Source organism: Pantherophis guttatus, chromosome 1 (assembly GCF_059756535.1).
Source record: "Pantherophis guttatus breed Tessera chromosome 1, ASM5975653v1, whole genome shotgun sequence".
Lineage (NCBI taxonomy): Eukaryota > Metazoa > Chordata > Lepidosauria > Squamata > Colubridae > Pantherophis > Pantherophis guttatus.
The window spans coordinates 343,962,167-343,976,620 of NC_142063.1; the positions used below are offsets into that span (position 1 = coordinate 343,962,167).

At 45.8% G+C, this 14,454-nt stretch overlaps 1 protein-coding gene across 21 annotated transcripts in view; it reads right to left on the reverse strand.

Moving 5' to 3' along the window:
* The window catches only part of PRR11 (proline rich 11), a 22,849-nt gene continuing 8,395 nt past the window's right edge, over window positions 1-14,454 (reverse strand). For 7 of the 21 annotated variants that reach the window (XM_087890224.1, XM_087890211.1, XM_087890230.1 and 4 more), the window contains exons 4-10: window positions 12,774-12,896; window positions 9,774-9,995; window positions 8,049-8,147; window positions 5,480-5,592; window positions 5,310-5,369; window positions 3,128-3,224; window positions 1-649 (exon numbers count right to left, since the gene is read on the reverse strand). In XM_087890224.1, the coding sequence (XP_087746350.1) occupies window positions 581-649; window positions 3,128-3,224; window positions 5,310-5,369; window positions 5,480-5,592; window positions 8,049-8,147; window positions 9,774-9,995; window positions 12,774-12,896 (783 nt within the window). In that variant the 3' untranslated portion in view covers window positions 1-580. Of the gene's footprint in view, window positions 650-3,127; window positions 3,225-5,309; window positions 5,370-5,479; window positions 5,593-8,048; window positions 8,154-9,773; window positions 9,999-12,773; window positions 12,897-14,454 lie in introns of all 21 variants that reach the window. The other 14 variants (XM_087890188.1, XM_034404295.3, XM_034404298.3 and 11 more) reach the window with 3 other exon arrangements.

A 14,454-nucleotide genomic window follows, 5' to 3' on the forward strand; every position in this document is an offset into this window, starting at 1 on the left:
TTGGTCCTTCGTGCCGAAATGCCACATATTTATTTCTCTTCCCTCCCTCTTCTAACGGAGGGTACCACAAAAGCTTTCCTCTCGTGTAGAAAACGTATACAAAATTTCTGTGTGTGCACAGCTTAGTGACAAATACAACAAGCCAAGAATAAATAGAATTCTTCCAAGCTCTGGGAAAAACAGTGCTATTTCTTCGGATCGACGTATGTCATTCCCCCCAAAAAACACCTTCTTTTTAAAAATATATATATTGAGAAGGAATGTGTAAACTTTGTGAAAGAGCGGCTCAAAGCTAGGTGAAATTGCAAAGCTTTTAAAGTCAAAGCAGCTTCATTAAAGGAGGTTTTGAATGCCCAGTGGGATGAGAAGGTAACGTCTGGATATGTTTTAAAAGAGTTTTTCAGCAAGGCGTTGCTACAGAATATTTTTTTTTAAAAAAAGCAGGCGCGAGCAAAAAGAAGCATATTCCAGCATGTGAAAAGCTTAGCCAAGGAAATCCATGATTCTCCGTCCATATTGGGCCCCAAGCAGCGATGTATCCATCGTTAGAGATTTGTGGAGACCACCAGGAGATTTTTTTCTAGCTCTGTTCTTCAAAACTGTTTCTTGTAGGGAAGCAGGAAGGAGATGGACTCTTCGGGTGAGCCAGCTGTAAAAATAAAATGAATAAAGAAAGCAGCTTTCAATTGGGTTCTTTCTTTATTTGTAACCCGCGTTGTGGTTTTTACAAATAACTCAAGGCGGTGAACAGATCCAACACACCTGCCTCCTCCTATTTTCCCCAACAATAACAACCCTGTGAAGTGCGTTGGGCTGATTGAGAGAGAGTGGCCAAAAGTCACCTTGCTAGCTTTCATGACTAAAGCGGGACTAGAACTCCCAGGCTCCTGGTGATTGGCCCAAAGTCACCCAGCCGGCTTTCATGCCTAACAAGGAACTAGAACTCCCAGGCTCCTGCTGATTGGCCCAAAGTCACCCAGCCGTCTTTCATGCCTAACAAGGAACTAGAACTCCCAGGCTCCTGGTGATTGGCCCAAAGTCACCCAGCCGTCTTTCATGCCTAACAAGGAACTAGAACTCCCAGGCTCCTGGTGATTGGCCCAAAGTCACCTAGCCGTCTTTCATGCCTAACAAGGAACTAGAACTCCCAGGCTCCTGGTGATTGGCCCAAAGTCACCCAGTCAGCTTTCTTGCCTAAAAGGAACTGGAACTTGCAGGCTCCTGGTGATTGGCCCAAAGTCAAGCAGCTGGCTCTCATGGCCAAGGTGGGACTAGAACTCGCCATCTCCCACTTTCTAGCTGGGTGCCTTAACCACTAAATTAAACTGGTTTTCTGTGTCCAACTGTATTCCTTCTGAATAGAAATCTTGGCTGTCTAACAATACAAGCTCCTGTAAGTTTCAGGAAATGTGCTTGTCTTATTAAGATCAACATACCAAGAAGGTACAGAAAGTCCTCACTTAGTGACCACATTTGAGACCAGCAATTTGGCCAAGTGAAAAAAAACATCACATGATTTCGACTTTTGATTTTACTATTGCATTGTCCAGTATGTTTGCTTGTTACCAACTGGTTGCAAAATACCTGCCTGTTTAAGTCGTTGGGGATCACCAAGCAGGGTCCTGGGATCATGTGATCGTATTTGCCACCTTCTGTCAACCCTGAAGCTGACCTGACGGAGGCCATTTTGAAGCTTCAGTGTTGCCACACTGGAGCTGAGGGATAGGGAGGGGGGGAAGAGAGCGAGCTATGGTTTTGTAGCCAAAACAAAAAAAAACTTTCTCCTGGGAACCAAGGACATTCCCATAGATGATTGGAGACAGGAGGAGTCAAGTCACCAGGCAACCGGATGGCGCCGTGATTGGACCATGTGACTGATAGTTTGGGGAAGGGAGAACATGTTTACTTTCAATTACCGTATTTTTCAGAGTATAAGACGCACCTTTTTCCCCCCTAAAAGAGGGTGAAAATTTGGGTGCATTTTATACACCGAATGTAACCCCGCCCAGCCTCTGAAATGGAGGTTTCAGAAGCTGTTGTGGCCCGCCAGCGGCCTGCACGGAGCATGGCTGATCCCGACGACGAGGAGGCTGGTGTGAGGTCGTGCCAGCAGCCGGCGCAGCCGGTGCTCACGTCGGACAGCGAGGAGGCTGAAGAGGATGTGGTGCCAGAGGCAGAGACTCAGCCTGGGCCTTCAGAACCTCCAGAGGCTCCTTCAAGTGGAGAGAGCGAAGTGGAGGAGCCTCTCCTCAATGCTCGGGCACGCAGGGCTGCCAGAAGGCAGGAGTGGCTACTCAGGAGGAGGAGGTCTCCTCGAGAGTAAGGTTTGAGGATAATTGGCCACGCCCTTAGCCTATTTAAGTCGCACGCAGTTAGTAATTTCTTGCTGGAAACAACGTGTAATTATTAAAGAGCATTTTTGAAGAGTGAGTGTCTTATCGTATCTTGTCTTCTGGGCTGGTTGCCAACCTTTGCCGGACTTTGTTTATTCTTGGTACGTTATAACTTTGATAAGGACCGTTGGTGTGTGTCACAATCCTTGGGAATCCGGAGCTGGGGCAGAACAGAGGCCGAAAAAAGCCTCTTAAAGGGAAATTTCAGAGGCTGAAAAAAGCCTCTTAAAGGGAGGTTTCAGAGGCTGGAAAAAAAGCAAGGCGCAGAGCTCACAACCAAGGAACCTGTTGCTAAAATTCACCTCTGGGAACAGCTGATTGGGGGTATTCCGGGAGGCCGATCGACCCGCCAATCAGCTTTTTTCTTATTTTCCTCCCCAAAAACTAAGGTGTGTCTTATACTCCGGTGCGTCTGATAATCCGAAAAATACAGTAGGTGAAAACATTCAGAGTCGGTTTTCACCAGCCTGTGCCAATCCAATAAACCTGTTCTTTGAGGAATTCACCTGCCTTGAGAGTTCTGTTTGCTATGGGTGTCTTTCGTTCACTTAATAACCATCTTACTAACTGAAAAACTGCAGTGATTAACTAAACAACTGTGGAATGGGGCAAAGGAACCTTTGGGCACAATGGAGGACTTCCGATAAAGACATTTTTCTAATCTCCACTGTTCCAATTTTCCCTGGAAATCGACATAAGCAGGGAGAGCAGTACGCGTTTCGAGGTGGCCTTGCCTGGAATTTACGCCGGAGAGCCTGGGTCATAAGTGGAGTCAATCCCGTGCCAGTCTCAATGTTTTCTTTGTTATTCATTGGGGTTCCCCCTGGACTCCTGGTTAAAAAAAGAAAAGAAAAACAATACTGCCACATTACGGGTAGTCCTCGACCTACGACAGCTCATTTGCTTACGTTCGATGTTACAACGGCGCTGAAAAAAAAATAGACTTATGACTGTTTTTCACACTTGCGACCGTTGCCGGATCCCCATGGTCACGTGATCAAAATTCGGACGCTTAGCAAATGACTCGTACTTATGACGGTTACAGGGTCACGTCATCCTCTTTTGTGACCTTCTGACAAGTGAAGTCCATGAGGGAAGCCATATACACTAATTTAATGACTGAAGCAATCCACTTAACAACGGTGGCAAGGAAAGTCGGAAAACGGGGCCGAAACTGACTTGACAAATTTCTCACTCAGTAACATAAATTCTGGTTTCAATTGTGTGTTGTACGTCGAGCACTGAGTAACAGAGTTGGAAGGGATCTTGGAAGTCTACTGTAATCTCCTGCTCAGGCAGAAGATCCTATACCACTTCAGATATAACTATTAATAAGAGTGATTCATTTTTAATAATTAATATTAATGTTATTAATAATTAATAGTTCTGTATTACTGCAGTACAGGAGGTCCTCGGCTTATGACCGCGAGAGTAGAATTTCTGATGTTAAGTAAAGCAGTGGCTAATTGCGTTAAATTTTATGACCTTTTTTTGGCCAGAGTGGTTAAGCAAATCCCTGCAGTTGTTAAGTGAATCATGCAGTCTTTAAGCGAGTTTGGCTTCCCCCGTTGACTTTGCTTTGCCAGAAGCCAGCTGAGAAGGTGATTAACGGCGATCACATGATCCTGGGATGCTGTGAACATCTTACATACATGCTGGTTCCCACATACCTAAATTTTGATTTAGACATTTTTAGTATTTTTGCAAAAAACAGTTGTACAATCGGGTGCAGTCACACGATGACTCGCACAACGACCGCATCGCTTAACAACTGAAAGTCCAGACTCAATTGTGATCATGGTGGAGGGATATCTAGACAGGTAGTCCTCGACTTACAGCAGTTCATTTAGTGACCGTTCAAAGTTACAACGGCACCGAAAAAAGTGACCTGCAACCGTTTTTTCACAGTTACGACATTTGCAGCATCCCCAGAATCATGTGACCAATATTCAGACACTTGGCAACCGGTTCGTACTTACGACTGTTGCAGTGTCTCAATGTCATGTGATCCCCATTTAGGACCTTCTGACCTTCAACGGGGGAAGCCAGATTCACTTAGCAACCGAGTGACTCACTTATCAACTGCGGTGATTCAATTTACAACTGTGGCAATGTTGTGGCCCGTCAGTGGCCTGTGCAGCTAGTAGCTGATTCCGACAGCGAGGAGGCTGGTGTGGTGCTGTGCCAGCAGCCTGTGCAGCTGGCACTCGAGTCGGACAATGAAGAGGCTGGAGAAGATGTGGTGCCCGAGGCGGGGATTCAGCCAGGGCCTTCAGAACCTCCAGAAGCTCCCATAAGTGAAGAGGACAAAGAGGAGGAGCCTCTTCTCGATGCATGGGCGCGCAGAGCTGCCAAAAGGCAGGAGTGGTTCCTCAGGAGGTCTCCTCGAGAGTAAGGCTTGGGGCTAATTGGCCACTCTCTTAACCTATTTAAGGAAGGATGACGACTGAGGCAATTTGCAGGGAACAACTTCGTTCACTCTCCTTCGCGTCCTGATCTTAGTTCTCTTATCAGGTTCCTGCAAATTGCTTCTGGGCTTTCTGCCAACCATAGTAAGATTACGATTATTTATTCTTGTAGGCTGTTAAGAAAGTTAATTAACAGCCTTTGTTTGAAAAAGACTGATTTAATTTAGTAAACTAAGGTTCGTACAGACTTTGCGTGTGCTGCGTTCTTTGGGGTCCATAGCTGGGGCAGAAGAGGCAAGAAATGTTGTAAAATGGGGCAAAACCCGCTCAACAAATACCTCACTTAGCAACAGAAAGGTTGGGCTCCATTGTGGTCGTAAGTCGAGGACCACCTGTCTTTGGGGGAAGACGGGGGTCATTTCCCACTGGATGTCACTATGCCAACTGGGTGCCCCTCCCATCCCCAAACTTTATTGGTAGAGGGGGAGAAAAAACCTTATTGATTTACCTTTTAATAGCAACTTTTTTCAAGTGTTTCCGGAAATCTAAGCCATCTCTGCTGGGGGTACTAAAGGAAGAACCAAAAAGGACAAATAATAAGATTAGAAAATCGCTCAGTGGCCCAAATTAAAACATCAAGTCGTCTCCCAAAATTTCACACGAGGGCAAATGTCTTACTTGAGAAAATTTATAACACGAGGAAGCGGCTGGGGGGCGTTGGCCTGGAGACGGATGCTCTGAAGATCCCGGAGAGTTATCAATGCCTTGCGTCCCTTGGATGGGGAGGTTTCCTGAAACAGGAAGGGGACATAAAATGGCACCCTTGTTCTCAGAGTAATAGAATAACAGAATCACAGAAATGGAAGGTGTCAGATTATTCATGAACTGGCAGAGGCATGGTAACAAGGTCAGCCAATGAATAGGCATAGCAACTAAATCAGCCAATGGCAGCTGAGAGAGACTGGAGCCAGGTCATGTCTTAGTCTGCAGCTTCTGAGTCTGGGCTGAGAATTGAAACTAAACAGTCTGTGTCTGAACTAGCCTGCTCTGCTGAAATGAAACTAACTGTTCTCTCCTGCCTTGTGTTTTGCGTGTAAGAAGAATCTATATTGGTATTGTACTTTTATCATCATGTATTATTATGTATATAAAGATGTTAATGAATCCTGCTGCATCAGCCTGCCTGTGTGTGCTTTCTGGATTTAATTTCTGCAACAAACTCTAATAGAAGGGACCCTGGAGGTTTTCTAGTCCAGCCTAGACCCTAGACCAGGGGTGTCAAACACCATTTCATTGAGGGCCGCATCAGGGCTGTGGTTGACTTTGGGGGAGGGTGCCTGGGTGGGCGTGGCTGACTGGGTGGGTGTGGCCAACTGGGTGGGCAGTGGCCATCTTGACACCATTCCCCAAACTGTGGCATGTTTCCTCTTCACATTGGGTAGACCGTGTCGAAGCCACGCTAGCCTGATGTTTCCTCTTTGCATTGGGAAGACGGGGCTAAAGTGACGTGGGCCGGCCCCTTACATTTTCCAGGCCAGCCCCATGGGCCAGATCCGACCACGTCAGCTTTGTGTTTAACACCCCTGTCCTATACCATTTCAGACATGTCTTTCAAAGAGGCTCCAGCAAGTTGAGACAGTATAAATTAGGGATGTCAAACTAGATTTAGTTCAAGGGTCGGATCAGCATTGTAGTTCTCCTCCGGGGGCCGGCTTGGGTGTGTGTATGTGTGGGCAGGACAGATGCCTCCTGCAGCATCTGCTGTCAGCACTTCAAGCTGCATTTACTCTAGTGCTGACATAAGAAGAAGCGGAGGCGTCTGGAAAGGGACGTTTGACTTTTCACTCACTTATTTTCCCTGGAGATAATATCCCCTAGGAGATGGGATGGGAGGGGGGAAATTCCTTTGAGCTGGAGCAGTAGATTAGGGGTAGAGTGACTTGGAAGATGACCAATGAGTGCAGGGGAGTGGGGAACGGAAAGGGAGGGTTTTGGGTCTGGAAGTTAGTGTTGGCTGCGATAGAGTCAAAGTTAGAATGTCGTGCTTAATGGGAGTTTTTCTTCAAAGACTTTGTTTGAAATGCAATTTATTTGGGACGACCTCGAAACCTGACATCTGCAAGCCAAAACAGCCCCTCCTGCACCTCATTTTCCCCCTCCTGCAGCACTCTGCTGGCTGTTCTCAGCCTGTTTTCGGCAGATAGAGTGCTGCAGGCCATGGAGGGTGAAAATGAGGCATGGGGGGTGGGGCGCATGCAGCTCGTTTTAATTTCCAGAAGCACTGTGGGCTGGTCCTTTGATATTTCCAGGCCGACCCTGAAGGCTGGATTTAATCACCCTGCGGGCCAGATTCGGCCCATGAGCCTTGAGTTTGACACCCCTGGTATAAGTAATCTTCAACTAACAACCAAAATGAAGATTAGAGGAATCATCGCAGTTGTTAACTGACCCGTGCAGTCTTTTAAGTGAATCTGGCTTTAACTATTGACTTTGCTTACCGGAGGATCGTAAATACAGGTAGTCCTCAACTTACAACAGTTCGTTTAGTGACTGTTCAAAGTTACAACGGCACTGAAAAAAGGGACATTTTTCACACTTACGGCCTTTATTTTATTTATTTTATTTTATTTTATTTTGATTTCTATGCCGCCCTTCTCCAGAGACTCAGGACGGCTTACAATGGGCTAAGCAATAGCCTTCATACTTTTGTATATATTTATACAAAATCAGCTTATTGCCCCCACAAACTGGGTCCTCATTTTACCTACCTTAGAAAAGGTGGAAGGCTGAGTCAACCTTGAGCCTGGTGAGATTTGAACTCGCAGTAATTGCAGGCAGCTGGAAGCTAAATACTACCTTTAACAGTAACATTAGTCTGCTGCGCCACTCAGGCTCTTCTTCGTATGGCCCTATGATCATGGGATCAAAATTCAGAGGCTTGGCAACTGACTCATACTTACGACCGTTGGCTGTGTCCCAAGGGGAAGGGATCCCCTTTGCAAGCCTTTCGTCAAGCAAAATCAACGAGGAAGCCAGATTCACTTAACAACCGCGTTGCTAACTCACCAGCCGTGGCGATTCACTTAATAACAGAGGCAAGAAAATCGTAGAATGGGGCAAAAAAGTCACTTAAGAAATGTCTCACTTAGCCACAGACATTTGGGGCTGAATTGTGGCCGTAAGTCGAGGACTACCTGTTATGTAGAAAGCAGCTTATCCGTGCTCGAACATCTCATTTCAATATTACCTTGTCCATGGCTGCTTCACTCTTCGTTTTCTTCAATTTCACATTCAGAAGATCCTGAGCTGTTATTTGTAGGGGAACGTCTTTTTTTGACGGGACAGCCTGAATCTGAGGAGAATAAATGGAAAAGAAAGGTCAGAATCCATGACTCACTCAACCGTGAAAATAAAACATTTTGTAATGGAGCTTCTTGGAGCTATTTGATTGGCTGCATTGAGCAAAGGGTTGGATTTGTGGGGTTTTGAGTGCTTCTTCCGGTCCTCGTCGCCATTTCTGATACAATTTTGATATTTGAAGCCAGGTTTCTATAGATCCCAGATTGGCTGGGACCTCAGGGGGGCTGAGTAAGCAATATCCAGAGGGACCCACTTTCTCCTAACAGGCCTCGTAAGGACTTCCATGTTCTGACCCAGCTCCCCAAACACGCCAAATCCTCTGAAGTGAACTTTAATTCGTGGCACATCTCGGCCGAGATGGATAGATTGACGCTGGAACTCCAGGACAAGGAAGAAAGTGACTATTATCGTGTGTGGCACCAATGGCTGGAAAGGAAAATAATCATAACCATAGACGATAACAACTAGGGCGAAAGATTACAAGGAATAAGGAGAGGAGGTAAATATATACTAAGTCTTAAGTAGTTGAATTAAGAACCTGATATTATTTTCTCATTAATATGTAAAGGGAAATGCTATATATAATGTTGATGACAAAAAGTATATATGTAGAATGTTGTGTGGGTGCTGTGGGTGGTGGGAGTTTTGTTTGTTTTGTATTGTCTTTGTATTTTTGTTTATATTTTAATAATAAATATATATATATAAAACAACAACAACAACAACAAAGATTCCTTTAATTCGGAGCGCCGGTAGCCCTAGCAAAATTTTTTCCTCTCAACTCAGATTAATAAATCTGTCTGGCAAGGGAGATGAATAGTTGTCTGCCACATCTATTCATCTCCGCCCCCTGCCTTTTATCCCCAGAGCTAGGGTGGGGCTTCATTAGCAGCGTCCCAAGGACCGGCTCATAGATTTCCACTGCTCTCCTCTCCTCTGCCTTCTGTGCATCCGTGCATCAGGCACTGGGCCCAGCTGTTCCTCCTCTTCCTCATCAGCCACCTCCAGACCTGGGGGCTGTTGACTCTCCACCTGAGGAATGACGGACGGTCCAGGCTCCGTCTCTGTCTCTCTGCCAGCTCCATTCCCTCTTTCCCCTTGGAGCTCCAAGGTTGCCTGGATTTTTTTTTTTTTAATTTAAATTTGATTTATATGCCGCCCTTCTCCGAAGACTCAGGGCGGCTTACAATGTGCTCAGCAATAGCCTTCATCCTTTTGTATATTTATATAAAGTCAGCTTATTGCCCCCACAACTGGGTCCTCAATTTACCTACCTTAGAAAGGATGGAAGGCTGAGTCAACCTTGAGCCTTGGCGAGATTCGAACCCTGCAGTAATTGCAGGCAGCTGGTCTTAATAACCAGCTTAATAACAGGGTGCCTTAAACCCCTGTACTACCAAGGCTCTTTTGCAGTAACCTTCCCCTGGAGTGGGGTGGGAATGGAGATTTTACAGTATCCTTCCCCTGTCACCCCCACCAAGCCACGCCCACCAAGCCACGCCCACAGAACCGGTAGTAATAAAAATTGAAACCCACCCACTGGTCACAAGGTCTTTCATTTAGAAAAGAAATTCCAAAATTTCTCTCTGGTAGGTTTTAACTTCCATCTTACCTTTGGGTCACTCCGTCTTTTGAATACAAGGGGTGCTGGTGGAAGAAGCGGTGGCGGCAGTGGGGGAGGCGGCGGGGGAGGCGGCGGAGTGGGAATCTGTAGATTTTGCGAAGGCAAAGGTGTGGGTTGTGTGACGCTGAGTTGTGTATGTGCAGACGCTGATAATAGGTTTGGAGAGAGCTGGCAAGGCAGGGTTCCCGCAGAAGCCGCAGTGCCTCCATTCTGCTTGAGAAAGGGGGAAAAAAAGATTTATTTAATTTACATTAATAATAATTAAATAAATTATTAATGTCAACTTGCAAAGCTTTCAAGTTGCCATGAGCAGGAGGGAGGGAGAACTGAAGTGAATTCCATACATTCTTTCTGACCGCAATCAGAAGGAGGGTGTTAGGTTTCACAGCCAGCCAAAGTGGTGAATTGGAGAATGTGATTTACGACATGGCCGGAGAGGAGGGGAGAGACAGGGTCATAGGGGAACGTAAATCTACGCAGGATCAGTCCTAACTGCATCCCAGTATTGCCGGAATGTTGCTCCTAATAAATGACTATATTTCCTTTGAAGTTTGGATCATGGCTCATGAATTAATTAGGGCATCTTTCGGAAACTTGACAATTAATTTATTTAATTGTACAGGTGACTTACAATAGTTCATTTAGTGACTGTTCGAAGTTACGACGACACACTAAAAAAAGAAAAAGTGACGTTACGACCTTTTTCACCGGTACAACCTCTGCGGCATCCCCGTTAATCACGGGATCAAAATTCAGAGGCTTGGCAACCGACTCATATTTATGACGGTCGCTGTGTCGCAGGGTTATGTGGTCCTCCTTTGTGACCTTCTGACAAGCAAAGTCGATGGGGAAGCCAGATTCACTTAACAACCGGGTGACTAACTGATCAACTGCAGTGATTCACTTGACAACGGTGGCAAGAAAGGCCGTAAAACGGAGGAAAACTCGCTTAACAAATGTTTCACTTAACAACAGAAACTTGGGGCCTGGTTGTGGTCGTAAGTCAAGGACCAGCTGTATTACGATTAAAATTTCGAAAAATATTTTAAAACATTAAAGCGGAAAGCAGTAAAGCATTAAAACGTCAAAGTCAAACGACATTTTAAAAAAAGCAAGATATCAACATAGTTAACAACATAGCCAGGAAGCTGGACCCTGGCACATGATGCACTGGGGGCAGTCCTCAACTTATGAGCGATCACTTAGTGACTGTCTCAAGTTATGACAGACTCCCCCCCCCTCCCGAAAGCTACTTACAACCCATTCTAAAGTTATGACTTTGAGTAACCCCCCCCCCCTTTTTTTTGCTTTAATTTATATGCCGCCCTTCTCCGGAGACTCAGGGCAGCTTACAATGCGTTAAGCAATATTTATTTATTTATTTATTTATTATATTTCTATACCGCCTATCTCCCGTAGGACTCACGGCGGTGTACAGTCAAGAAAAATATAGACACACAATCATAAAATTGCTAATTAAAATTATTACTTATAATAGCCTTCATACTTTTGTATATTTATACAAAGTCAGCTTATTGCTCCCACCATCTGGGTCCTCATTTCACCTACCTTTGAAAGGATGGAAGGCTGAGTCAACCTTGAGCCTTGGCGAGATTCGAACCTGCAGTAATTGCAGGCAGCTGGTTTTAATAACAGTGCTTTAGTCCACTGTACTACAGGCTCTTACAATCATGTGGCCACATTTTGGGCTCTTAGCAATTGACTCGCAGTTACGACCATTTGCAGTGCCCCGTGGGATGGCAACTTATCATTTCCCCCACCAGAAATCGTCTTTTAGTTCTGGTTTCATGAATAAAATGCCCTACAGCGAACTATAAGTTTGCTTAACGATACATGAGCCGAGGTGGCGCAGTGGTTAGAGTGCAGTACTGCAGCTACTTCAGCTGACTGCTAGTTCAGCAGATCAGCGGATCAAATCTCACCGGCTGAAGGTTGACTCAGCCTTCCATCCTTCCGAGGTGGGTAAAATGAGGACCCAGATTGTTAGGGGGAAATATGCTATTTAGTATACTGTCTTTGGTGTAAGCCGCCCAGAGTCCTCGGAGAGTGGGCGGCATCGAAATATGACTAATATAATAAGAGTCTTGATAGTACAGTGGTCTACGCACCCTGTTATTAACACAGCTGCCTGGTGTTACTGCTGGTTCGAATCTCTCCAAGGCTCAAGGTTGACTCAGCCTTCCATCCTTTCTAAGGTAGGTGAAATGAGGACCCAGTTTGTGGGGGCAATAAACTGACTTTATATGAGTATACAAAAGTATGAAGGCTATTGCTTAACGCATTGTAAGCCGCCCTGAGTCTCCAGAGAAGGGCGGCATATAAATCAAATCAAATATATATATATATGTATGTATGTATGTATGTATGTATGTATGTATATGTATATATATATATATATACACATATATGTACATATATATACATATATGTATATATGTATATAAAAATAAATACATCATGTCCTAAAGATGAGCAGTAACAGTAACAGAGTTGGAAGGGACCTTGGAGGTCATCTAGTCCAACCCCCTGCTCACGGAGACCTATTAAAAAAAGCATGCTATTTCTAATGGCCTGATGTTCTTTGTCCGGTGATCCTTAACTCTTGATGGCTTCAGATTAGAACCTTGCAAATATAGGAAGCAAATTAATTCATCAAAAGGAAGCAGAAGTGGGGGCCCCGGACACCAACCCCCAATCCCTGGGCCACAGAGGGTTTCCTTGTTTCTTATGGAAAGGTCCCTTCCTCAACCAGTGCGACCACCGACTTCCAGCTGCCGTGAGGTCTGGGGTCGCTTCAGCCCCTCCAGCCCGCCGCTGTTCCTCGCATGGTTCTCCTCGGCGGGGGCGCCCGCAGCCTGTGGAGACGGAGCCCTGACGTGGTTCCCGGGAAGGAAGAGGCCCTCGCTCTCCATCCAACGCAATCTGATAGGGTTGGAGTAGCTACAATGGTAGTAAGGGGTAACTAACTTGAAGAACTGACTGCAGCTCAGCCACTTCCCTTTTCAGGTTTTCGACTTCCGCCCTGAGCTCCTTCAGCTCCTCCAGGTAGGTGTGCGAAGGAAATGCTGCGCTGACAAAGACGTGAAGAATCTGGGAGGAGAAAGGAATCGCGGTTCCATAGGATTAGAGGAGATGTAAAGGAAATGGTGTAAATTCAAGCATTGTTTTCTTTTGGGTGTAGTGGATAAGATGCTGGCTTAGACACCGGGAGACGGTGAGTTCCAGTCCGGCCTTAGGCATGAAAGCCGGCTGGGTGACTCTGGGCCAATCACCAGGAGACGGTGAATTCTAGTCTGGCCTTAGGCATGAAAGCCATCTGAGTGACTTTGGGCCAATCACCAGGAGATGGTGAGTTCTAGTACCACCTTAGGCATGAAAGCCGACTGGGTGACTTTGGGCCAATCACGAGGAGATGGTGAGTTCTAGTACCGCCTTAGGCATGAAAGCCGACTGGGTGACTGGGCCAATCACCAGGAGACGGTGAGTTCTAGTCTGGCCTTAGGCATGAAAGCCATCTGAGTGACTTTGGGCCAATCACGAGGAGATGGTGAGTTCTAGTACCACCTTAGGCATGAAAGCCGACTGGGTGACTTTGAGCCAATCACGAGGAGATGGTGAGTTCTAGTACCACCTTAGGCATGAAAGCCGACTGGGTGACTTTGGGCCAATCATCAAAAGATGATTTCTAGTCCCGCCTTAGGCATGAAAGCCGACTGGGTGATTTTGGACCAATCCCCAGGAGACGGCGAGTTCTAGTCCCGCCTAAGGCATAAAAGCCAGCTAGGTGATTTTGGTCCAATTCCTCTCCCTCAGGCCAGCCCACCTCACAGGGCTGTCGTTGTGATGAAAAAAAGAAGACAAATATTATGTACCATATTACCGACAGAAGGGAATATTTTTAACTCAGAGTATTATTATTATTATACCCCACAGTATTATGCATGTTTGCCGCCTTGAGTTACCGATAAATTAATAAAGGCAGGATAACCACTAAATAAATAAATAAATAAGTAAATTCAGGTTGCCTTTTAAGTCCCGCAAAAGAAACCTTCATTGGGCAAGAACCAAGTTTAAATTCCAAGGAAACCTGGCTGCCGTAAAATCCCTTATGACATCTTCAGCCCGGGGAAAGTCCAAAAAAGCTGATGTTCGTTGACTGAAATCAAGCCTCCCCATTAATTTTGCTTGTCAGGTCGTAAAAGTTCATCACATGACCCCGGGACACTGCAATCATCATAAATACATGCCAGTTGACAAGCGTCCAAATTTTGATTATGTGACCGCGGGGATGCTTGCAACAGTTATAAGAGTGAAAAACGGTCATATGTCACTTTTTCAGCGCCAAGCGGTCACTAAAGGATTTCCCTACATGTAGGGCATAATTAAATCACGAGCCTCGAGCCAAGCTTCAAAAGAAATCCAGTTATTTATTAGGAGCTTCATGTCGGCATGTTCCAGGTGAAGCCAACTCTGACCCCATGTAATTTACGCCCCCAATCAGGACCCTGTTTTCCCCCCCGCCCCTCAGGGGTGTCATCAATCACATTCGCCAACGGAGCAATTTCACGACCTGTAGAGATCACTCCCCTCCGGCCGCTGTGGGTAACCCTGGGAGACAGCCTTGACAGAGATAAGTCTGGAATGTACT